Source organism: Phaethon aethereus (genome assembly GCF_964289735.1).
Source record: "Phaethon aethereus genome assembly, chromosome: 9".
Lineage (NCBI taxonomy): Eukaryota > Metazoa > Chordata > Aves > Phaethontiformes > Phaethontidae > Phaethon > Phaethon aethereus.
Window position 1 is genome coordinate 26,539,272 of NC_138585.1, and position 26,287 is coordinate 26,565,558.

General features: G+C 38.9%; 1 protein-coding gene across 2 annotated transcripts in view; it reads left to right on the plus strand.

Moving 5' to 3' along the window:
* Positions 1–4,795: 4,795 nt before the first annotated feature.
* IFT80 (intraflagellar transport 80) overlaps positions 4,796–26,287 on the plus strand; it is a gene marked incomplete at both ends in the record, with an annotated part of 51,026 nt that continues 29,534 nt past the window's right edge. Inside the window, 7 exons of one of the 2 annotated variants that reach the window (XM_082003529.1) lie at positions 4,796–4,856; positions 5,625–5,834; positions 14,340–14,450; positions 16,672–16,740; positions 23,769–23,878; positions 24,423–24,512; positions 25,557–25,694. In XM_082003529.1, the coding sequence (XP_081859655.1) occupies positions 4,796–4,856; positions 5,625–5,834; positions 14,340–14,450; positions 16,672–16,740; positions 23,769–23,878; positions 24,423–24,512; positions 25,557–25,694 (789 nt within the window). Of the gene's footprint in view, positions 4,857–5,614; positions 5,835–14,339; positions 14,451–16,671; positions 16,741–23,768; positions 23,879–24,422; positions 24,513–25,556; positions 25,695–26,287 lie in introns of those variants that run through there. The other variant, XM_082003530.1, reaches the window with a different exon arrangement.

Genomic DNA, 26,287 nt, shown 5'->3' on the forward strand with positions numbered 1-26,287 from the left:
AAAAAGTATAAATAGAAAGCAACCGACGAGAAGACAGACAACTGCAGGAGCAAAACTATCTCCAAAGAGTTTAAATTGCAGCAAGTGGTGAAGTTAGTTCGCAGAAAAACAGACATGAGAAAGTTTACTTCTCACAAGATAAAAAACTGACGTGGTTAGAAAGTCATCTTACAATTGGTGCCAATCATTTGACGTTTTCAGACCTACCCCCAACCCACACTCTCATGAGAGCCCTTCATTTGGGACAATGGGGGAGGGGGGGGAAATGAGAGAAAGAACTCATTTTAAGGCAATTTGAGTCTATGCCCCTGTTAAGAAGTGTTCCGCAATGGCTGTCTTAGACAATTACAGCCTCTCAAAGTACCAGATTTATTTTTTTTTTTCAAAAACTGCTCCTCTCCAACAGAATTGTGCAACATAGACCTATTTACCTTACCAACCCTTCCCCCCCAGATACTTCAACAGAATGAACAAGCGTAACTACTTGACCTCAGCTTTTAAATCGCAATAAATCAGCTGCCACATACTCTCTAACAAATTTAACAAATTCGTGCCCAGCCCCTCCCCTGAGTCAGCTCAAAGGTGTTTGTTAAAAGCATCCCTCGACGATCTCCTGCCAAGTGCCGTTTTTGTCACGGGGATAGCGAAAAAGAGTCAGAGACGGACAGAAAGGCTTCCTTATTAACAGATGATTAAATTTGATAGCGATAACCTATGTCAGTGAAAAGTTTTGGGATTTTTGGTTGGTTTTTTTTTAATCCGTCCGTTAATCTAAGGAGTCCAATTGCACCCTTCTCACGGCCTTTCCAAGTCGTTATGAACTTTCTTATAACTCGTGTCTCATACTTCAAGCAGAAAAGGAACAGGCAGAGCTAGTTACAAAGGGTCCCCGCTTTGTAAGCAGATTAAAATCGGGCCTCTGTGCTACCGAGACGTACTCCTCTGCTTCCCGGTCCTAGGTGGGTCTCCAATTCACGGTCCCGAGGTCCATAAGGGCACAGCGGGAAACCTCGGGCTTTCTCCCTCGGGCTGCAGAGAGCCCTTTCTCATTCCCCCCCCCCCCCGCCCTTCGTCACACGCATCTGCCCACACCAGCCAGGAGGAACACGCCGGGCGCCGTGCCCCGCCGGCGCGGAGACCGAGCGGCCGTCGGGCAGCCCGGACCCCTCGGGAAGGGCCCTCAGCAGGGCAAGCCCCCCCGCCCGGGTCCGGAGAGAGAGGCTGCTGCCGCCTCTCGCTCCCTCAGGGCGGGGAGAAAAGAGGAAAAATAAGGCGCCGGGCAGAGCCCGTCGCCGCCCCTGCGCTTCTCCTCAGCGCCCGCTGCCCAGGGAAGTGCCCTGAAGACATCGCTGCCGCCCCGCTCACAGCGAGTGAAGACCCGCAACTCCACCTGCCTTCAGGCGAGCTGCCGGCGCCTCTGCCCCAAGCCCTGCCCGCCGAGCTACCCCGCGCTGCCCGCGGAGCTGGTACCTTCGAGGACTGGCGGCGTCCGGCCCCAGGGAGGCTGCGGGCTATGGCAGGGCGGGCAGCTCCAGCTCCCGCCGCAGCTCGGCGGCTTCCACACTCGAAAATGGCGCCCAAACGGCGAACTCGAACCGAAATTCGTTAGAAAAGCGCGGGGCATGCTGGGAAGGGAGGGGGCCGGCCTCCCGCGGGTTTGAAAGGAGGAAAAAAAAAAAAAAAAAAAAAAAAGAAGAGCCCCGCTCCTGCGCCATCTTGTTTTCCGTTACTGCGCGGAGGGCTGGGCGGGATAAAAAAAAAAGTAAAATAAATCGCCTCGCTTCGGGAAGCGGTTTATTTTGAGGGAGAGAGGGAAGGGAGAGGTTCCCGGTTGAGGGTGGCGGCGGCCCCACAGCCATGCCCGCGCGTCCCGCGTGGAAAGGATTTATTTTAACGTTAGAAGTAGGTCAGTGGGCGGTGCTTGGTTGCTCGGCAACGGGCGGCGAGGTGGTAGGGCCGGAGCGGCGGCGTGAACGGGCGCTGTTATTTAAAAAAAAAAAAAAATTAAAAAAAACTGTGTGGACACGACGGTTTAAAAGCGGTAGTAATTAACGGGCAGCGTGGTGACGCCACCGGGCCGTGTCACCTGGTCTGGGAGGGCTCGTGAGGTGGCGGTAGGACGAGAAGGAAGTCTGGCGGGAAGTCGCCATAGAGACGGAGCCGCTTCGCCGCGGGGGGGGGGCGGGCGGAGAGCCGCCGTCTTGGCCCTGCCGCTGCTGGGACGCCGCGGGGCCGCGTAGGAAGGCGGGATTAGCGCGGCAGCCGCCGGAGCTTGCGAACCGGCCGCTGAGGCAGCCGTCGCCGCCGCTCTGTGCTCTCCCCGCCGCTGACGGCGCAGGTAAAGGCGGGCTGGGGAGGAGGCGGCAGCGGCGGCGGCCATCCCCCTCCCTTCGCCGCCGGGGGAGGCTGCCGGGCGGCGGGTCTGACTCACCGCCGCGGTGGGCGAGAGGGTCGAGAGCTGTGACCCCTGGCACGGCGTGGGAAGTGGACTGGGCGGACGGGAGGGAGAGCTCCGGGAGGCAGCCGGGCGGCGAGGTAAGGGCGGGGGAGTCCCGACCCCCGGCGGCCCTGAGGGAAGCGGGCACTGGTGCTCGCCCAGAGAAAGCGCGGCGCCGGGAGGACGCTTTCTCGCGGGGACACACACACACACACACACACATAATCTGCCGCTTGGGAAGATGGAAACTTTGAGGGAAGAGGGGGTGCTGGCGTGGCCGGAGAGCAGGCTTTGCCGTCTGTGTAGTGCCTGAGGCTGTCGCTCGGGTTTGGGGAGGGGACGCAGGCGGGGCGGGAAGAGCCGCGCTTCGGGAGCGAGGAGCCGCTCTGTGAGGAGCGAGCTCACCCCCGCCACCGCCATCTACGCCCCTTCCTTCCCTCCGGCCCGTCTGTCCTTCCCTTCGCTCCCCCCGGCTCTTGCTCAGGCTCTTGCCGCCGTCTCTGAGCCTCGCCTCCTCCTTCAGCAGCGCCGGAGGGGAAACGGCCGAGGGGAGGAGGCCTGGGGCTGCGGTGTGAGGCTGCAGGACCATGCCTGAGGCTGGGAGACGCCGACCCCAACGCACCGTGTCCGAGTAACTCCTCGTTATTGTCCCATCTTTCTTGAAAACTCCTAGTAAATGCTTTCAGCTAACCTGTTGCGGAGCGGCGTGTAGTGCATGCACCGGCATGGGTAGTGATGCATGTACCTGTTGATGGCAGCAGGTGAGCTATGCGGCATAAGAGTGGGCGTTCTGCCTTTTAGGTGCGCATAAAGAGTGCTTGAGCCGTTTCCAAAAGTTATAATAAAGTTCTGGTTCTTGTCTTTGAAAGGAAAATAACAGAACTCCTTGTAGTGGGAGCAGTGGGGGAGTGCAAGCTGGAAGCTGACAGTAGCGACATGCCTGCTGAAACCCAAAGTGAGACATAAACAGATAAAAACTACCGAGCAGCAACTGAAAAGGTGGGTTTGGCAAGGTGTGGTGTGCACAGAAAATAGAAGCAGGTAAGATCTGTGCATCCACATACATGAGAGGTAGTCTGTTAAGCAGGAGAGAATATCTTCAGTACTGTTTTACTCGGTGCTGTTTCTTTGCTATATACAAACCAGGCGGTTTATGTTTGGGGATTTCGTTTTAGAATTTGTGGGACAGAGTCTAGCCCTGCAACTGATCATCAGAAAACGTTGCAGTGTATGCTGAGTGGGTACGTGCAGCTGCTGAACAATGGCGTTGCCATGATACAGAAGTCCAGGATGTGATTAAAAGGCTACTTTGAAAGTTTAGTACAAATGTAGGCCCCTTTGAAATGCCTTGATGATGCGACTCCCTTAGGCAGTTTTTGGATAAGGGTAGGAGAAGGAAATTACATAGTCAAGTATGAGAGAGATAATGATTTAAAAATAAAAATAACTATTTGTGTTTATCAATTAATGTGAAGTAGGGTTGAAAAGAACTTATTTTATTCTTTGGGCACAGCAAATTATGTTTTAGGACTATTATCCCTTTAATGCTTCTTAAATTCTGTATAGTAACCTTTTGACACAGTAATTTTTATGGTGAAAAAATTCCAGAGTATTAGAAGGCCACATTGTGCATCATCATGGTCTCCTCAGAGTATACCATCTATTCCCTCCCTCTTGCTCTCACTTCTTCCCATCCTGGAGGACAAAAAACTTTTAACCTGGATCAGTGCCTCTACGCTGTCCAGGCACAGACACACAAAAGCCTTTGCTGTCACAAGAGGGAAGGGGACGAGCGGGTGGGACCCCAGTGAACTGTTAATGAAATTACTGTGTTGCACTGAAGTATCATGGACATTACAAATAGGGGGGGATGAAAGACTAGGATGTTGTATCAATTTGTCGCGGCAGGATTGTTTTCATAGTATAGCTTTTTCCTCTAAATTTTGTCATGGTGCTCTTGCTAAGCATGAAGTTCCTTGGCTGTGTGGTTCCAGGTTTTCCCTTGCTACCTACCTTCATGGCTACATGTCAGCACCAGAGAACTTCACTGTTTCAACCTGTAACGTTTCAGGAATATGTTCCTAGCATCTCTTGTTCTTTAAATTGTCCAGTGTGTTTATACTAAGCGATCAGATAAATATAAAGATGTGTACTGTACAAACAATTCACTTTAAACTCAGGTCTGGTTTTTGCTGCGTATTTTTCCACAGTAATAATGTAATATGACTTACTTCAAAACTTTTTATCTTGGTATTAGTGTCTTCCTTTTTAGTTTTGCCTGCTTATATATGTGTTTGTTTTGTTTTATTACAGTTATACCTACATAGCTTTTTTTGGTGTTACATCTGACCAGCTGAAATGAGACTGAAGACTTCGCTTTTAAAGGAACCAAAACATATCCTTTGTCTCAGAACAAACCGTAGAACGGCATGTTAATTCTGAACAGACTCTTTTCCAGAAAGCATTTCTGTATCATAGCTGTCATAGTAAAATATTTGTAAATTGCAGGTGGCTTTTTTTTGGTTTCTTCATCTTGCCATTCAGTATAGCCTTTAAGGGTAACATTTTAAGAGGTGTTGAACACTCTTAGAGTAATACCTTTCCTTCCGAAGCTATCAATTTTATGGTAGAAAGTTTTCAGCTTTTCTTTCCCTTATTTGTAGGGGTAAATTAAAAGCTTTCCCAGACACTAAGTAGGAGTAGTGATATATCTGCTTGCTTGTAATAAGACCTGCTGATACAAACAAAATTGTAATTTTCCTACTAATAAGTTAGATATGTCAACAATTTATATGTGATGTGGTGTTAATAAGCCAACACATTTGGGTCATAGTTGGGTGTTTTGCACTTGCATTGTGCACTAAGACCCTTCTAGAGGTGTAACCCAACAATTAGTTACTAGTTTCAATCAGCAGGCTTCATAATAAGAATTATATTTTTACATGATAGTTTGCTTTATTTTTTGCTGAATTTCTACCAGCTTTTTGCTTGACACAAAAGAGCAAAAAAGCATGAAGAATCATATTTTCTTACATAAAACATTCCATGTAATCGTATCAAAATAATCTTCCTGTACTGTTCCTTCAGTTTGGTATAGCCTGGATGAGATATTTTGTGAGCTTATTCAATAATTATTAATAATTAAAATTTTCAAACTTCCTTAATTTAGTAAAACATAGAGAAATAGTTAGCTGTGTGGGATGGACTACAGCTGACGAGCTATATTCCTGTAGTGATGATCACCAAATTATGAAATGGAACCTTTTAACTAGCGAGACTACTCGAGTAGTGAAACTTCCAGATGATATTTATCCCATAGATCTTCACTGGTTTCCCAGAAGTATAGGTGGGAAGAAACAGTCCCATGCCGAGAGCTTTGTTCTAACAAGTTCTGATGGTAAGTCAATTTAAAATATTTATAATTTCATACCACTTTGTGCTTATGTCTTTCCAATACATGAGAAATTATTTGCAGTTAGTTAAATAGTCTGCAATACAGCAGTTTCAAATACCTGTACACCAAGTTGCACTGGTGTAAAATTAATAATTTTTTCAAATTTAGTACATTGTATTACTATCATTTTCTCTGACACAATGTTATCAAACATACCTCTGACAGCAGATACATAATTTTTTTTATATAAGGTCCAGTTCTACCATCTTTTATCCATTTCATAAACCAGTAGGTTTAAATATGCCTGCACTGCATGCCTACATAAATACTATATCTCTTACAGTTACGAAAACTGAAGTTGACCAAATTACTGAAATTGCTTAACTGAGATGTTTAATATCAGTGTGCTCTTTCTTGGGCACGTTACAAGAGCGTGTCTTGTATTAGGCTTCTGTGAAGTCTTGAATATCCCTCTGAAGCATCTAGTTCTGGCTGATGTCAGAGATGTAAGACTAGTATGTATGGCCACTATACTGGCAGGTGTATATATACACATTTGTCCAGTATGCTGGTGTACTATTACTAGATTATATGATCCAATACAGCAGCTGTATGGATTCTGTTTTGTGGAAGGGAGGTGGGAGCAAGAAGTTTTGATGATTGCTTGGGGAATTTTTCCTCCTCCCCAAAGAGACTTGGAATTGATTTTGTTTTGACTTGCACACAGTCAAATTTTTCTTCCTTCATAAAGGCAGATACACTCATATCCCCAGTTCAGTGAAGAAATCTTGGGTAATTATTTTACATTTATTATGAAGCAGTCCATACTGTTCAGGTCAGAGTTTGTCTCCTTAGTACTGTAATAGGGATTGTGTTCCATGCCATCAGGAGTTTTCAGTGCAAGCTTTCCCCTTTGTTTTTTTCCCTCATCCCTTTTCTTTAAGGAAAAACATTTGGAGTTTCTTCTTGATGATCTAATTCTTTGTTTGAACAAAATATGAAAAGTAGTGGTAAAAATAAATTTTCTTAACACTGCCTGCCCCCTTTATTTATGTTACAAAGAACCTACCATTTGGAAACACTGTAGTTCAGGTGAGAGTGTTCCTTTCTGAACCTACCAATTTTAAAAAGGGGTTGATCCTTTATGAAATCTGCTGGTTTACATTGACCTTGTTATAAAAATTACATTGGAATAAAAACTCTGCTAAGAAACAAGTCCTTGATGTAGACTGGGACTGCCTCACTGACAATCCACTGGCAAGAACTTGCTGATGGGGTTGGTGTATTAGTTTGTGAATGATTTCTGATACTTTCATATGTTAATCCAAGAACTACAGGTGACTTGGAAGAGCTGTATGACTTGCAGAAGCTGGACAGTCCTTATGCCAATCTTAACTTTTAAAACCTTTGTTTGTTACTCAGTTGATAATGCTGTTGAAAGTTTCAAAGTTAATTAAATTATCCTGCTGGTATTAGTATTCATCTGCCACAAAAAGGCAGATCACATCAACATACTAAACTTAACTTATATTCTTTTGTCAGTGGTCAAAGATCTTGGTGGTAATGCTCTATTTCTACACAGATGGTAGTAATGGGAATTTCTCAACACTGAACTCAAAGCAATATGCTGCTCTAAATTCTCTGCCAATTTTTTCAGGCAGAACAGATCATGGTCAATTGTTGTAGAGAGTTTCCATCAGGATAATGGAGGCCATCTGCCCATGACCCTGTTGATAGCTTTCACAGGGACCTCTGATAGTTTTAATGGGACTGATGGATAATTTCCAGCTAACTTCTGCCCATGTTTTGTCCAGAACCTTGAATTTGTGGGTCTAGTATGTTTTCTTTGGTGAGGGGAACTTATTGTAGGCTTTTGGCTAGCTTAACGGTGAGCTTGATTGGGAACAGAAGGTTTGTTTCTGGGCATTAGCAGTCTGGAGCTGATGCATCCAGCATGGCTTTCTGTATGGATGGAGAGAAGTAATATGTATTTGAAGAAGGTAGAGGAAATTCATTCCTTGCATGACGTCTTGGTGATTTCTCTAACTTTTGGCAATAGTTGCACTTAAAAATTAGGAGAGCTTAGAGTTCAGTTCACTGAGGGGAGGCCAAGATTTCTTCAAGATATTCAGTACTTCCTAAGGAATAAATGCGCTGAATTTATGGAACAAATGCAGGACATCTTTTGGCCAGTGTCTGAAGGTTGGCTCCCTATAGCTTCCCAGATGTGCGTGGGGAGTGAAGATGAGGAGACAAGTTTGACCAAGTAGAGCTGTAATTTTTGCAATACTTGATGCTGAATTTTACTGTGAATTTTAGGCAGCTGGGTCTAAGGAAGCATTGCTGGTAGAGCTTTTAAGGTGAAAGTGGAAGCTTTTGTGAGAGCTGAAAGCAAGATTCATTTGTATCAATTAATATTTGCATGCATTATACTATTATGCTTGGGGGGGCAGAGTACGTAAACAAAGATGTTCTTGAGAAATTCAATCAATGATCAGTATTAACTGAGCTGATTTCTGTGGTATTTGTAGTCTTTTTCTTTCAATGATAAACATGGGATGGAGGGAGTTCAGTAGATCAGCTGGTGCTCTTAATTCCATGCTTTTTTCTCCTTCCTTTTTCTTTCTCAGTTTTCACATTTGTATTTCTAATGTCCTGTTTCTGTAAAGTTCTAAATTGTATGTGTAAATATTGAGCAACTGTAGTAAGTCAGATCTTCTGCTAATTTATCCAATTTTCCAATATTATTAAAACAGTATGCTAATATTTCATGTTCTGCTTGAATAATGCTTTGACGGTTAATTGAAGAAAGATATGAGGGCTACTACTACCTTCTTGAAAAAGATGACTTTTAAAATTCTGCTATGCAACTTTTCTCTCTCATTTTTCTCTGGCTTTTATATTACTAAGAAATGAAAGGAAAAATAAATTGTATTTATAGGTGTGTTTAGAGAGGTTGAAAGTTGATTTTTTTTTTTTTTTTCAGAAGTGTTAAAAAATTAGCCTGTTGCAGGAGCTGTACATTCAAAAGTACTTTAGTCTATATGTGAGCCCAGTGCAAATTTAGGTAAGATACCAGTTCTGAAGTGCAATGTGTAGTAGCTATGAGTGCTTACCCTTCTCCTGTAAGTGGATTAAGTGAAACTGCAGCGGAGTGCTACAGTTTAGGAATAAAGGTTCATGAATAGCACCACGTATCAGTACTGCCCAGAACCTTTTCCACAATGCGCTAGGACCTTTGCAATTAACGACTAGAAGTTGGATTACTTTAAGTGACGTAAGTCAATGGCAGAGGTTTCAAGTGAGGAGGTCTTGCAGCTCAGCAGATGATTTTTCTTGCTGCTCAAGATTTTAGTTTTGTGTGACCAACAAATTCTAAACCAGTCTCTTATCATTGGTCTGCATTTTTCTCGATAAGATTTTTGTGTTTATTTGCTTATAACTTTTACCAAACTTTTTTTGTCTAACCTAAAGTTAGAAGTACTTTATAAGGACTTCAGTTACAAGACACAGTGAGAGGAAGGTTAGGAAAAATGCTGTCTCCTCCATAACAGTAAAAAAAAAAAAAAATTGAAGGTTACTGAATGAGACAAAAATTCTGTGAAATATGTAAATGGTCATGTACTTATATCTCTCTTAGAATTCATGTGCACTTGAGAGTCTTGTCAGTTCTATCATTGTCCAGCTTTTGGAGATCAGCTTGATTAACTTTCACTTTCTTTTAATGCAGCTGTCTCTTGCTTGCATGCAGCATAAACTGTTTTGGCTATCTTTGCCAACTTCATTGCAGTGAGTTGTTTTTTGGTTTTTCTTTTTACAAATGTGTAGGACCTTCAAACTGTCCAGTTCTCAGCACATCCCTGAGGCTTATCATCTTAATGGTGGTGTAGCTGGGATAGGTATTGTCTGATCAAAGTCTGCAATCAGTTAACGTCCCCGTTTCCCAAGATGACACATTCTTCAAGCCAGTCCGGTGACCGGTCGTTAGATAAATTTGTATTGTTCAATGAGTCGAGTTTGTATTCAGCCCTTGCATTCCTTCTGGACATCTGGGGCCTTTATTGCTATTCCTGTTGTGAATTTGAATGCTACTGTTTTGCTAGCATAGCACAGCGCAAAGTAGAACTGAGCATTGCTGGATGGATTGCTATTGAAACTAAACACTTTATGGTTGTTACAGAGCAGTAGATACTCTGCAGTAGGAAGATAACATGCAATATTGCGGAAGGAAGATAGGATGTAATTTCTATTTAAGTGAATAGAGTAAATCCCAATTTGTTCATATGAGTGCTAAATGTAAACAGAACTGGATGAAGAAACTTTCTTTTTTTTCTTAAAGTTCTGTTCCCTAAGAAAATGAGACTTCCATGGCCAGTGTTGTAGGGGGACTGGCTGTAACTTTAGAGCTCCTTGGTGGGTTTTATGGAATGAGGCTGCTCTGTGATGGAAAAATGCCCACTGAGGGGCAGCTGTGGCATGGGCTGCAGACGTTTCACGCTGAGAGGAGTTGGTGTTCTTGCTCTCACTGAAGGGAAATGTTCAGCTGGAGTCCTTCTTTAGGCAGGAGAGAGTCCAGCAACACAAGTTGATTTGGTTTGCTGTTACTTACGAAATTAGTTGGTTTTGCCATAATTAGTTCACAGATCACACCTGAGATCTTGTTTTGTCTTGAACAAGTTAGTACTTTATTCTTTCTTGTAGGGATCTTTTTACCTGCTTAACTGTTGTTAGGACTAAGGGATAAGCTCTTAGCATTGATCAGTAAGCTCATCCTGAACCTTCAATTTCTGAAAAACTGTTCATGAGATGTATTTACCAAAAAATCGTAGGGTTTTGGTGTTGGATTTGTTTTGGGTTGTTTGTTGGGTTTTTTTTAAGTGAAATTGAAATACAAACCAGTCCTAACCTAATTTGTGAAAGAATGAATTGAGATTAAAAACTTACTGTAGAAAATTTCCAAGTTTTTATCTCTTAGTGTAATTTAGCACTTTCAATAACGACACTTACCTTGTAAAGACTTTTTTTGCATATGCAAGTGTATTATTGCATTGTAAAAGTGCATGAACAATTTTTTTTGCTTAATTGCTATTTTCTGAAAACCTTACATTTAAAATTCTGTTTAACTATTACTTACGTAGCATGCCTTATGTGTTAAGCCTGCAATTTTCCTGCAACAGCTAATTCATCTCTGTGATAAGGATTCCTGGAAATGTGCTGAATCCAATGGAAAAGGAGTATAATGTCTTTACAGGGTTGCCTTAATTCCTGGTTGAACTCCAGATGTTTGTGAAATTAGAGCAAATGTAAATTTAATCCTCTTGGGTTTTCTTCCAAGATGCATCTCTTGTGGGATATTGTTCTTTTACTTCCTACTTACATTGGTCTTGTTGCTGCTTTTTTACAAAAATAAAGAATATGTTCAGCTTTAAACTGCTTAGTAAGCACAAATCATAAGGGAATAGACCTATTTTTTCAACTTTTTAATGTTATTGATAATTTTACATTAGGTCAGCATTTAAGAGTCTATGAAAAGTAATGAACAAAACATACAAGTTTCATATTCTGTATTTGTATAGGCTGCTAATCTCCCACTTGAAATTCCTCCAAAACTGGAGAGTCACTTTAAGACTGAGGACAGCGTCTGGCTTCAGTACATAATAAAAATAAAGGAACAGTATTTTACAAGTCTGAGATGTAAAGTAAGATTAAGTTGAATCACTTCTATCTACTCCAAGCATAGAGCTAAGATTTTCCCTTTCTTAATTGTGTATAAGGCAGCAAGTTCTAATTTGAAAGCCTCTACTACCTCAGTGTTAAGTTGAAGAACAGAAGGCAGAGAAATCCATTGAAACATTGCTTTTGGAGCAACCTCTACGTGTGAATGCAGTGAAAAAAAGCAGCGTCTAACGAGTTGCATCATTTGTCATCAGCTGTAAATTCACGTGTTGGAAAAGAAGTTGCAGGATGATTGCAGTTGATATCCATGAAAACTTGATTTGGCCCTGTTCTGCATAAGTGTTGTGATACAGTTTTTAAATGCATGATCATGTTTTTTCCAGGTGAATTCTGTCAGTGCCTAAGGTGGACCTGCTTTTATATGAAACTGTATTCTTTCCTGCTAGCCTACAATTTGCTATGTTTCAGTGTTTGAAAGATGCCTTGTGAAAGAAGTAAGAGCTTGTAGAGTGGGAAAGGATTCAAAAGATCGGTAAACGAGTTGAATGTTTCCCTGTATAACATTGTTATCCTGTACTCTGTGACATGGCCCATTGTTTTCCTGATAATGTGACCTAGACCGAAGTATTCAGTTGCTTGCCAACTGTCTGTTCTTTCATTTTAATTTATTTTTTTCTCTTATGTGTTGGGGGGTTTGCTTACAGAAGTATTGAGGTCTTATGAATTCTACCTGGGTCAGTGGAAGCTATTGTTTCAATATATAAAATGCCATAGAATTCTTTGTATCCTTAAAAAAGTGATTCTGAACATTTCAGATTGGATACTGAAACATTTTTTCAGTGGAAATTAGTGAAATATGTTCATAATGGCTATGAAGACCTCAGCTACTTAATGATGAATACTGTAGGTGATGGCATGAAAATACTTATATTTTAGTATTCTGCAGTGAAAAAGGTCTTGGCTACAGACTGAACAAGTACACTATGCATCGAATAAGGCAGGTGATCAGAAAATTAAAGATGTTTATTAATGGATTATTTTAAAACCAGAAAAGGCCCTTTTGACAATTTAATCAGAGAAAATGGCATTTAGCTGTCGAATTCCTGTGAATCCAGTTATTGTTTTAGACAAAAAATCAGAATCTCAGATTATATAAAAGAACTTATGTATTAATTATATAAAATACATTTTATACTTATAAAATAACCATAAAATAACGTAATGCATTAAATGTGGACTTCCAGTCCTGAACATTTTAGGAAATTAAAAATAAACTGAATGAGGAAGAAGTGGTCTTAGTAATAATATTAGTTCTGTGAATTCAGAAAAAAAATGAGATTAGCTGTTTGGAGTACTCTGGTAGATATGAATAGAAGGGATAAAGAAAAGCAAAAATTTGTAGTTGTATATGGTATTTGAAATGGTCTGTGCAAATCAACTCATTTATACAAATCTTTCTTTTTCTTCGGTATTAAAAGTCTTTTGCTTGGAAATCTTGCATTGGCAGAGATTTGTCTGGATCATTGTGCCGTTTTGTTTATGTACTTAAGTAAAACGAAGACAAAGTCTGATTGTATTAATTTGAATAATACTGTGGAGAGTTCTGATTGTATGTATCATGGTTATTTACTGACAGATCTACCAGAATGTTTTTTCTTTGGTTTCAGTCTGGCTTTGTTGTTTGTTGTTAGGGGTTTTTTGTATTTTTCCTTGGTTGTGGTTTGTTTTTCTTTTTTTTTTAATTTAAGTGCAAAAATAAAAGTTGTTTCAAGCTTCTGGCAGTGCAGGCCACTTAAATCCTGCCATCTTGGCTACTGTAATTTGAATGTGCGTGTAGTGCGGTGGTGTCGTTACCTTCTGCGCAGTTCATAGTTAACTCTGTTACCACCTGCGTACGCATATTGGTCTTGATAATGTAGCCCTTTACTGAAACAGGTATTTAGTTTCCGTTTCTGGCTGATCAGGTGTGGTCTGTTCTGTAATTCATATTCTCAAGCAAGATGTTATTAATAGAAAAATTATCCCAGCTGAAGTGATGGAGCATTTGCACGGACTTAGTGCAAGGTATCTGTGTACTGTTCACCTCCAAGAGTTCTGGTCGCTCTGGAAATTGCTTATAGTTGCTCACTGTCTGGCAGATTAGATAAAATCATTTTAAAAAGTTTTGGTTTCAAAGTAGTTAATTTGAATCACTGAACTATTCTAAGCCATGCGTTTGTTCTGCCACATGTTTCCAAGTCCCCCTTTGTCTGCTCTTTGGTCCAGTTTAAATTTGATCTTCCTGGATTTAAGCAACGTTCCTCATTTGGAAAGAAAGACTTCCTCATGCTTCTGTTGAAATCATTAATAGCTTTGTTTTTGGCTTCTGTGAATTTCCATAACAGCTCCATAATGCAAGCAGTAATACTTCCTCAGAGCAACGCACTCGCTGATGGTCAGATTGTTCTAGCTTTTCCATTATCCCTTTGGTGTTGAGTGATTTTTCAGATCTTAAAAAAAGAAAAGACAAGGATCTTCCTGGGCTGCAGTGTATCTACCTCTGTTTGTTAGCTTTCAGACAAAGAAATAACATCAGGCAGTTGTGTCCCCAGAGAAACACCCAAACTTTAGAGGGACATAAGAAAAATGAATAGGCAAAACAAAGATTATACATACCAAAAGGATGGATTGGGCTAATCATAGCTGTGAACAACATAATTGCATGTTTTGTTCTTTTTTGTTGGTTTCTTCATGTTTTGCGTGTGTATTTTTAAGAGAAGACGATACTGTTACTGTCGTAAATACCAATTCACAAAATTAGATACGCTATTTCTATGTTGAACCTTCCTTTAGGGAAGTTCCACTTGATTTCAAAATTAGGAAGAGTAGAGAAAAGTGTAGAAGCACACTGTGGAGCTGTACTTGCAGGAAGGTGGAATTATGAAGGAACAGCACTGGTTACAGGTAAGCATCCTTAAAGTAATGAAGTGTTTTGTAAACTAAAATAACAGAAGAGCTCTTTCGAAATAAAGCCTTTTGTTTTTTTAATATACAAAGTTGACATGCCATGAAGAAATGTAAGGATACAAAAATAGCCTTAAACAAAATTTATGAAAAGTAAGTGCTTTCAATAAAACGTATATAATGTAAGTACTTTATTCTATGGGATAAATACAACTAGAATGTTTTGGAAAAATAATCCTTGACATATGTTTGAAAGATGTAATCCCAAATGTCATAGTTCATATTGTAGTTACATAGAATTTGAATAGAACTGAGTGTATTAAGTGCTCACACAGTGATCTGGCTTGAAATTCTCATGAGAAGGGGGAAATGGAAACACAAAATCAACAACGTAAATGAAGTTAGCTATAAGTTACTTTTTTTTAATGTCTTCAGTATCACTGGGGTTGTTATCACCTTGTTTAATAGGAGTTAATTTTGCACTATTTGATTAATGCTGTTTTAGAAGTATGTTGTCTATTTTAATTAATAGAAAATCTGATAACATTTATGTCTTTTAGTGATCCTATTTATTAGATGTGTTCCTATTTACTTGAAAGTAAATTTTTTAATATCAGAGTGCTTAGATGTTTTGGTGTTCTGTACTTCATAAAGGAGAACATTTTGTTGTTGATTTTTTTTCTTATCTGTTACAAAAAAGTTTGGTAAGTCAGTACATTTGTATCCCTGCAGATGACGTTTGGGGTTTTTTAGCCAGCAAAGTTTACTGAGGCCTAATAAGCATCCTGAATGTTCCTGTGCTTCTCTTTCTTCATTATTAGGAGTGGTGTAGATCCAGCTGCGGTCTAACTCTCTTCTCTATTGAGGCTGGGAGAGTGATCTCCCAGTGTCTGCATCTCTACATGTTTCTTTGTCCTAAATCTTTTGGTAATTAGTTGCTTTTGGCAGTTTTGTCAAAAACTTCTATCTTGATGTTGAGGGGAAGCTAATTAAATTTCCTGTGATAGACTTCTTTATGGGATTTCTGTTGGTGTCAGAATTTTCTGCAGCCTCCTGTTGATCTAGCCCAGCTGATTTCTTTGGACAAATTCCAACTCAGTCCAGAAGTACTGAAGATAATTTTGGATCTGCTTGTTTCCAGACTCAGTCTGACTCTAAAATGCTGCTTCAAGGAACTCTGTCTGGCATGTTCCTCTGAAATCCCAGAGGGGTAGAAATATTGTCTTTTTAAAGACAGATTTGCCTCAGGAATCTCTCCAAAGAAAAAGTCAAAATTGCCTTTTCAATCTTCCGCCCTCCCCAGAAAGACTGCATGGCACTTATGGGGAATATGGGAATTCATCACCATATAGGAAGAGTGAATCATTGATGATACTGTATCAGTATTCTTTATGGCTCTATTTTAACAGTATCAAATGTGCACAAATAAGATTTTTTTACTTTTTTTTTTTTTTTTTTTACACTTCTTAAACACTTAAAAGCTACATCAGCCGGATAGAAAAACCTGAAATCTGGTAAGTAAATTACCTTTGAATGGAAGCGTCCAGGTGTACATTTTTCCTCATGAGTTGAATCTGGGAGGTCTAAATTAAGGCACCGAGCTGTATGTTTTAGATATGATAGCACACTGGGAAATCTGTGTTCTTAATGCATACATAACGATGCTGTATAGTGTATAACAACTTCATCTTCAGTAAGTAAAGTTTCTCAGTGACACAGTTATGTTATCAAATTTAAGCCTTTCCAAATAGAGCCTTCAGCTATCTTCAGTTTCAGCATTTATCAGCTGTGAAGCCTCCAGTTTAATACATAAAATCTGCTCCTACTCCCTTCGGACTCCTCAGAGACTCATTTAATCAGCCTCTGGGCCATTGAACTGTAAATAGATGAAAAATACTAGCAATGCTGAATAGAAAATACAGAACTTGGGATACTTAAATAGTGATGGGCTTTCTCTTCCCAGGAGCAAGTTCAGATAAGAAGACTACAGGGATTTTCACGAGAGGAAGAGACTTGTTAATACTAGCAGAAGAACAGTCGTAAATATCTTTTTCCTTAACATACTGTCTATTTGCTTTTTAGGAAGACTACATAAACAACAGTTACCTGTAAGAAGACCTGAATTTATTTTAACTTCAGTGTTTGCTAGATAAATACAAGTGCTATGTTTGTTAGACTTATGATTGCATTTAAGTTGATGATTTCTGTGATAACTTTACAGTTGGTGAAGATGGCCAAGTGAAAATCTGGTCTAAAAGTGGAATGCTGAGATCCACTTTAGCTCAGCAAGGTAAGTTAATTTTCTTAAAGTTCCATTAGAACTTTGTAATTTGGGGTATTACAAAATATATCTAAATAACAGACCCTATATCTAGCAGTAATGGTTTGTTTAAGGATCTTAAGGCTTAGATAAACTGAACTAAAATTAAATGTAAATCACAGTTGAATACAAGGGGAACTGGATTTTTAATAAGATTATTATCTTAAATAAATTTTAAAAATTCTTCAACTTAGAAGTATTACTGCGTCACTTTTAGTCAAGGCTAAATAATTAAAAATTTAAAAATCCAGCTTTTAATACTAAGCCACAGACTCTTACAGTGAACCTGAAAAAAAAAAGTCTCTAAAAGCATTGCAAGAGTGCTTGAAAAATGCAAAGGGTGTGTAGGGTACTTCCTCTGAACTTTAAAACTCTTAACAGTTGTTGGTTCATCTATCTATTTAACCCAGTAATTAATTTAGTATATGCAAACAGTCCTACTGAAGTGAAATGATCCCTGTGCTTAACTTTTGTGTTGAACTGGGGCTATGGAGACCTAACCTTGATCTTGGCTTTGTAACTACGGTTTTATGCATGCTAGGGCATTCCAGTTATTTTTGTTTAAGTCAATTTAAAATCACATACTGTGAAGTGCATCAGTGTAAGCTGCAAATACGTATTTGCACAAATGTTGTTTGATATTTTAAAAATGCTATTTTTATAATCCTAATTTATAAATTTTTGTACTATTTCAGTGAACATACTGATCTAGGTGTTGTTTTTCAGACTTCATATACTGAGATCGTGTGACTTCTTGACATTTTTTAAGAAACCACATGCACCTGGGGTTGGGTGAAATGTCAGACCCTTATCTCTTTCTAAAACAAATTATCTAAATTCTTTTAACCTGTTGAAGGCATTTTAACCACAGGAGTGAATGTAAAATGTATTTCAATTTTGTTAAGGAAGTTCATATTCAGATGTAATGTTTTTTCATGCTTGCAATGTAAAAAGATAAGCCAACTGAACTCAGTTTTAAAAGAGGGAGAAAAAAAAAAAAACAACAAACCAGCACACACTCTTCACTTGATACATTTTTTTTTATGTTTAACTATGCTTATCTGAGGTTTGATGAAGCTTATAAAATAAGAGACATGTTCAAGTTCGCAACATGCAAGCTGAATTTTCATTGATTTCTTAGAGTTTCTGGTACAGTTGACTCCCCATGGAGTAATTGTCTTTTTGTATTTGTGTTTTAAGATAAGATTCTAAGTGAAGAAACTTTACGTTTATAGGATCAGATTCCCACAGACTCCTCTGTAAACTACTGACATACCTGGCATCAGGATAGGATTCTGTGGAAATTGTTATAGAATGAATCATACAATGGTTTGGGTTGGAAGCGACCTTTAAAGATCATCCAGTTCCAGCCCTCTGCCATGTGAGGGACACCTTGCACTAGATCAGGCTGCTCAAAGCCCCATCCAACCTGGCCTTGAACACTTCCAGGGCTGGGTCATCCACGACTTATCTCGGCAACCTGTTCCAGTGCCTCACCACCCTCATAGTGAAGAAGCGTTATATTGTTTAAGAATGGTATATCATGTTTGAGCTAATTTTTCGCTTCCTTTACCATCTCCTTGCGAAATGAAAGGATTACCATTGCTAACATTCTACTCATTCCGCTCTTTGTATTAGAAATAAATTTTCAGGCTTGTATCTTTGGATGGTAGTCCAGATGCCTATTCCATCTTTGGATTATTACTCACTACAAAAACATGAACATACATTTTTCCTTTTTTAGCTTTTTCAGTGCTATAAGTACCGGTCTCTCTGGTCACATGTCCTTCCATCATGCTGATGCATGGAATAAAGTTAGTGCGACCCCATAGCCTGCATTCAGCCTCTAGCTGTAATATTACCGTTATGACTGTGGTGTTCTTTGAGCCTGATCTCGCTTCTTCATCCTTAGATTATCTTAATAGTCTTCCTTTTGTTCCTCCTTTTCCTTAAACGGAAAGCTTTTTTAAAAACCGCTGTATTTGCAATCCTCTGGGCTTCCAGCAGACGCAGCGTATTGATATATTTTTATGAGGTAATTTTTTTCATGGCACTCTGGTATGTGTTGGTAACCCGCATGATTATGCTTAAAGCAGGATTTATCTGTGTATTTGGTGATGTATACACTGCAGCATGACACTGTGCTCAAAGTGTCTATGTTCCTTTGGAGAGAGCTACAGAACTGTGATGAGTAGGGTGTACTGAAGGTCCACATTTGAAAGAAAAGATGGCTCTAGCAGCATGAATTTTTAGGGTGCTTTGTAGAGTCTGACACTAAGATTGTTTGGGGTGAAGTCTGTAGTGTCGGTGGTGTCACCTGCACTGGGTCCTTCACAGGACAAACATCTGCTTAGTAGGACCCATGCTGAGCTGACAGTTGCATAGCCTCTCTTGAAATGTCTGTCTAAAATTGCTACTGCTGAGCTTCCTAAATCACTGGCTGTCTAACCCGCTAAGTCCTCTATGGAGCCAAAGGTATAGGTCAAGCTGAAAATTAAGTAGAGTGCAGTTGTGCCTTCCTTACTACCATCAAGATTATTCTGCAGTGCTATTTCCCTAGCTTATCCCACCAGTGAAGCTGACAGCTTTGCTGATAACTTTACTCTTATTCCAAGATCTGAGAATCTTTGGGGAGGGAAAACAGGCACGCCAGCCTCATGGATCCACCCCAAGTATTTCATTGCTAGAGCACCTGCTTCCATCCTGGCAACTATTCTGGTGTCCCTAATACCAGTCAGAGAATAACTCTTTATGGAAAAGTCATATTTTAAATCCATGGGATGGCTTTATTTCTTGTGTGATGGAAACTCACTTTAAGAGCATTTGTCGAAGGACATCACCACAACCTTTACGAAAATACACATACATCGTGCAGACTAAGTCAGTGCTCTCCATGGGCTTTTTGATTCTCAGTGAAGCCATGACTTCCCATTATAAAAGAATATGACACTTATTTATCTTTTAAACATCATTATCCAAGGACCCATTGTTTCTGTGCCACACATTCTACCAGTTTACCTCGGATGGATTTCTAGTTTTGCAGTTGATTGATGTCATCTTTCTTTGAAATTGAATGTGTCATCTAGTACTCTCCAGACCATCTCTTTCTTCAGTAGTTCTCTTTTGGCCCTGCTGAATTTCTGATGGGCTTCCAGTGATTAGTATGCTGAGTAAGCACCGAGGAGTAATATGAATAATTGGTGTATAGATTGCCTTTTAGGTTAACAGAAGCAAAATCACAACAGTTGCAATGTAAGCAGTTTAATTATGACATGTTTGTTGTGTAGTGGAACTTGTTTTTTATTGTATTTATTTGGAACTGTATTCCAAATGCAGCTCCTATTTTTTGTGCTGCCACAGAGAGACAAAAATTGTCTGAATTAATGTTTCTACTCCTGTGAAAGTAAAAAGTCTCGCACGGATTTAGTGTTGTAATTATCTGCTGTGGCTGAAAGTGTCAGAGTGAGTGCTCTATCACTCCTGCACTCAGCTCTAGCTCTTTCTGTGCTGGATGCACTGGCCACGGGAATGCTTCATTGGGGACTAACATCTGCTAGTAGAGCACTGAGATGTGTGCTTAACGTTGATGTTCCTTCTTCGGATCTTCTCTCAGTCCACCTTTCTTGCTTTTCTCACTCTTTTTCTCAGAGAGTACTTTTTTCCTGAAACTTTATCACCAATGCAATTCACTGCAGTTTGTTCTGCTGAATTTTTCTTTCCACAGCAATGCAATGTGTTGGCAGTCTTTTCCCAACCAAGTTCTCGTTAAGTGCAGAAGGAAATGAGTTAACTTAGCTCCTGCTGTTAAGCCCTGGAAATTGTGGTTAAGTAGTCAGCCATCATAAAAAAGTTAAACATTTGGTTTAAATATAAAAGTCTTCTGATTGTTAAATCAGCATTAAAGCAGGATGAAAATTAGTTTATTTAGAATTTCTGTGCAGCTGGTGACAGAATTTATGTCATTTTCAACATAAATTGCTGCCAGTAAGAAAATAGCTGGTGCCAGATTTACTTAATATATGTTGCATTTTTCCGAGTTGTCTGCTGTAATGGTGGATGAGTTAAAAAAAAAAACCACCACCAACAAAAACCATCATTCTTTATTTCTAAGTAACATAAAATAAACGCCTTCCTAAAATAAAATACATGAGGTACAAAAATATTGGGGAGCAATATTGACACCAGGTCTTACGTCAGAGTTTTGAGTATTTGGAAGCTCAAATCAAGTTTAGTGTGCGGATTTGATGTAGCTATAATAAAATCAGGTTTTTGTTCAGACAGAAAATTCAAAGGCTTAAGTGTTGAGATATTAGATGATGTTAGGACAGTTGATACTGCAGTTCAATCGCTTAAGTATCTAAATCTCTTCAGATTATTCCCATAAAAATATATTTCGGAGTCATTTTTTGAAATGGAATTTACTATGCCGAAAGTGTCTTTGAAAATTTTACCCTGTAAGAGCATTTCTTAAGCCGTTTGGGGTTTTTTTTTTATTACCATAAATTATAGATGTCCAAAAAATGGCTTATTTTCTCAATTTTAATTGATTTGATCATCGCTTAGGTGCTTGTGTTTAGAGAATCGAATCACGTCTTTAAAGGCCTCATTTCTTCCAGTGAGAATATTCAGTCTGTTAGAGAAAAACAGACGCCTGAAATAAGCCCTCTCTTTCTGATTTCAGAAGATATGGAAGCAAGTTTTACAAAAAGCAAAAAGAATGGTCTGGCAGGGACTTGTTACACAGTCTCCCTCCTTGCAGTTTTATATGCACTGTTTCCATGTCTTGTAATGTTGAGACTATGCTGAAACTTGCTGTCCATTGCTACAGGGCTTTTGCTGTGACAGAAATAAAGGCTTGGGCATACTCTTAATTTTCGTAGTTTTATTTGTAAGGAATCAAGTAGCGTGATACTTTGATTCTTCTTCAGGGGAGGCTAATCCTGTCAAGTACTATGGAAAATATTTGCATAGTTGGCAAGTCTGATTCCCCCCACCCACCCCGATGCTTTTTTCCATGTAGTTTTTTACTTCTATTTTCAAAAAAGATCATTTGAAAACTGCAACATAACATGTTTTTATAAACGGAACAGTCAGCTTTATTCTAGGTACCTCATTGTAGAGTTTTCAATCTGCAAAAAAAATGTTTTCAATTAATTGGGAAAAATCTGTGAAGTCTGCAGGCCACTCTTTCTAGTTTTATTTGTTGTAATTTGTTTTGTAAGTTGTTTGTGTATGGGATGTTTGGGTTTTTTATATGTGCAGCAAAACAAAAATATGTGTTTTGTTAGAGGCTTAATTATGGAGCCTAAACATCTTACAAAGAATAATTTATGTGCAAGACAAAGCTTCTACCTACATTTGCGTTTAGTCTCACCATTGTAGGTGAAAAGAGCTATTTTCTCATGACTGTTGATATGTATTAGGATGACTGTTGTCATGTTGATTTTCTGTATCTCTTAAGTGATAATTGTGAATAAAATTGCATCAGAATATAAAAGATTAAGTAAGTACAAAATGCAGCCATTATTGTTTGTTTTCTGGAGTTGTGTAAAACTGCACTTCTAAAAAGTTTTACAAATTAATAGCGCGGTAAATGGCAATAGAGAATGAGGTTTCAGAAAGATGCATTATTGAAACCACAGTATTAAAGTGATAGGTGGTGGACCGTCCAACCTGACTTGCTGGGCTTACTTCTGAGACAAATAGTTGGTTTTAAATTAGGTATCGGTCAGCATCACAGTTAATAGTCTCAGCATTGGATTTAATCGTATTGTAGGTATTCTGGCAAACAAATTTATGGGGGTTTCAAGGTAAACATGAAATAGTTTTGTAGGTATTTGTAGGAAGTGTCTTCAAATTAAACAGGCAGCAAGAGAGAAGTTCTGAAGATTTGACAGCTAGGCATTGAAAGCTGACTTTGTGGACTCATTAGTTGGGAAGAGTTTACATTTTAATACTGCATGAAAGATGCCATGATGCAGATAGACCTTAAAAGTAAATTGGCCGTGAAGGGCTTTATTTGATATGATAGAGAAAATTGTACACATGGAAAGGGCAACACGAATCTCTGCAGTGTCCCAGTTAACCATCAGCCAGGGGATCACTACATAAAGGTGTGAGAGAAGCACCTTAAAGATGAAAAGTGACCCAAAGGTGAGAACGACAATGTCTTAGATTAGACAATATCTTAGAATAATTGGTCAGATTTTTGTTTTTATTTTAAGAGTGGGGAAACAACGATTGGGGATATATACAGGAGGTTCAGTGAAGCTGAAGAAACAAAATTGTCTAGTTATGAAGATGATTTGACTGAAGAACTCCTCTTATAACAGAAGAAGAAATTCGGTGATTTTAATTCTTCCAGAAGTGGTTTTAGAGAGAGCATGAAATGAAGCAGCATGTGGTCAAATGTAGTCAGAGTCTGCTGGGACAGACTTTGCAATAAAATCAGTAGGTCTTAAGTGATGCGATGAAAAAATTGATAGGTACAGTATGAGAAAAGGAGGTACCTATAGCAGTAGTAAAGTCATACGTATTTTCAGGAACCCAGATGTAGTATTGGACAAGCCAGTAATTAATTATTTGTTTTGCAAAGGGTTGATTTGTTCAGAGTTAAATTGAGAGTGGCCCCATTGAAAGTAGTAGGTGTTTGGCAGTTTACTCAAGTGAATTTGCCAGGACTTCACTCTATGTATTTTTATTTCCTTGAGGAGCGTTGGAAGGGTATGCAGCATGAGCTAAAGTCTTCCGAGTTGTCTTTCTGGGTTGCGTCTGTTACTGCTCTTCTGTGGCTAAAACATGAAGTGAACCAGTAAACATCACCATAAGTGCAGTCAGACAAGTGAGGAAGTCAAATGGTTGCCCCTGGTTTGGTTTTCTCCCTCTCCTGAATTTTTGATGTATGATATGAAGTAACCAGTTTGAAGTGGCTGTAGCAGTTTCTGCATAATTTGATCATCTAAGTCGTAAGAAAATTTTTTTTTTCTTTTTGTTTACAGGAACACCAGTGTACTCAGTAGCCTGGGGACCTGATTCTGAAAAAGTTCTCTATACTTCAGGGAAGCAGCTGATTATTAAACCTCTTCAGCCAAATGCAAAAGTTTTGCAGGTATCTAACACATTAAGGTTGTCTTAGACTTCCACATGAAAACTTTTTTCAGTTATCTAGAGTTTTGCCAAACATAAAACGTTTGTGCTAAAATTTTTCATGCAACATGCATACCCCTCGTTTCCTGCCCCCTCCCCCTTTTTTTTTGAGAGTCAGGAGATTGTAATTTTTTTTTTAATTTAGAGAAATGAACAATTTCTGCTGTGGACATACTTCAGCCATGTGATTAAGCATTTCCCTTTTTGCTTTTTATTTATGAAAAGATACAGAAGCCTTTCCCATTTCACTTGTTATGAAAAGGTAAAGATACAGAAGCAATTGTTTAGAACATGCTTTTAGTGCAGATTGTCCTGCTTTCATTCTGCCTTATTCAGGCTGTATTTATTTTTCTGCAGAAGAGATGAAGTCTGTGTATTTGTACTGGTGGAAACCCTGATCAACATTGGAGCGTATGAATGCTAGTAAAAAATCAATGATAAATATTAAAAATAGAACTTGTCAGACTTGTTGCATTTATGTTTAATTTATTTTTTTTCCTTTTCAGTGGAAAGCCCATGATGGACTTATTTTAAAAACTGACTGGAACTCAATTAATGATCTTATTCTTTCTGCAGGTGAAGATTGTAAATATAAGGTGTGTATCGGTTAACTTTTTAGGGGAAACTAAATGGCCAAAAAAGATATTAGGCATTCTGATGTTTTCTAATTTTAATAATACTTGAAAGCTCAAAATTAAATGAGAAGTCTTTCAGTTTTCAAGTTTCAACAGTTTTCACTTGTTACCTGAAGCTTTATTATTTGTAAGTACATCTCGCTCTGTCTAATAACATAAAATCAGAAAATTTGTTTTAAAAATACTGCAGAATAAAAATAGGTGAAATGCAAATAAAACATACTCCTAAAGGAAAATATGTAGAAATATATAAACAATGACTTGAAATAATATAAGCTATGACATATACTGAAAGAGTTAATGATATTTGAAATTAGAGGGGATAAAGATACTGTTTTCTGTTACAGAAGCATTAGTGAATCCCTTAAGAAATTTTTTGGTTAGAATATCTGTATCCAAAATGGAAAGCACTTATTGTGTTTCTTCCCTTAAGTAGGAACTTATTTTTACTTGTATCATATTTTAGTTCTATCATTCTCTAAGGGTATAATGGCTGTGATTGAAAATGTACAGAAGAAATTAAAAAAAACAATTATCAAAGTGTTAAAATCAAATTCCTTCACCCTGTGAATTGGCTTCCTGTTATTCTGTTGGCTTCAATCAGTGAGAAAATCTCTTTGGTCTGGAAATTTACAGAGGTGCCTCTTATTGTTGGGAAATGAGTACAAATAGAATAAACCTTGTGGTTATTTTATAGACTCACAGTAATTTGCAGGAAACAAAACTCATTAGTTCAAAATATTTTATACAGGATAATGTAAGATTTGCCACAGCAGCAAAGCAAAATCTATTGCATTAAACAAACCAATATTGATTAGGAACAACCTTTAATGAGAAGTGAACTATAATATATATGACTTTTCTAGTTACGCAAAAAGGTACCAAAGTAACTTACAGTACATTTCTGCAACTTCTGTGATCGTGAGGGGAAAATGATAGCTTTAGAATACGTGAAGGTATGCCCAACTATGTTCATAGATATCTATACTTATTTTTATTTTAAAGGTTTGGGACAGTTATGGACGTCTACTGTACAGCTCGCAGCCCCATGAATATCCTATAACATCTGTTGCCTGGGCTGTGGATGGAGAATTATTTGCTGTGGGATCTTTTCATACTTTGCGTCTATGCGATAAAACTGGGGTAAGTAACAGCTCTAAGAAATAGCAGATGTGGACTTGTACAAATTTATTGATAATACAGTGAATATTCCTGAGGATATAAGTGTACAGGCAGGTATTTTTATTAGCAAAAACTAGTCGTGTCTTCCAGCACCTTTCTACTGGGTGCATCTGACTAAGATACTGCCTTCTTGATCTGCTTAGCTGCACTTCTGAATATGTTTTGGATTGGATAAAATTTTATTATAATATTTTGCCTTTCAGGAAATTTTTCTGTGCATTTTTTAGCTTTTTCCCTTCAAAACACAAAGGGTTTACAAGCGTCTTTTGTAAGGCAATCATGAAATGCAGTTAACCACTATAAAAAGCAAGGAGTGTATAACAGTACCCTATCTTAAAAAAGGAGGTAGAAGAACAGTGTCCTGTCCTTTATTATTTAGCTTTTTTTCATAAAAAGTACCAAATACTAAGAGTTGACAAGCACATCTCACGGGGAGATTGCAAAATGTGATTGTCAGGCGTTGGAAATAATATGGCTAAAGCAGTAGTAAAAAGAGGAGCTAAGAGAACATTTGTGCTTCTACTTCTGATGGCTAGACAGGGCACAGTTTTTCA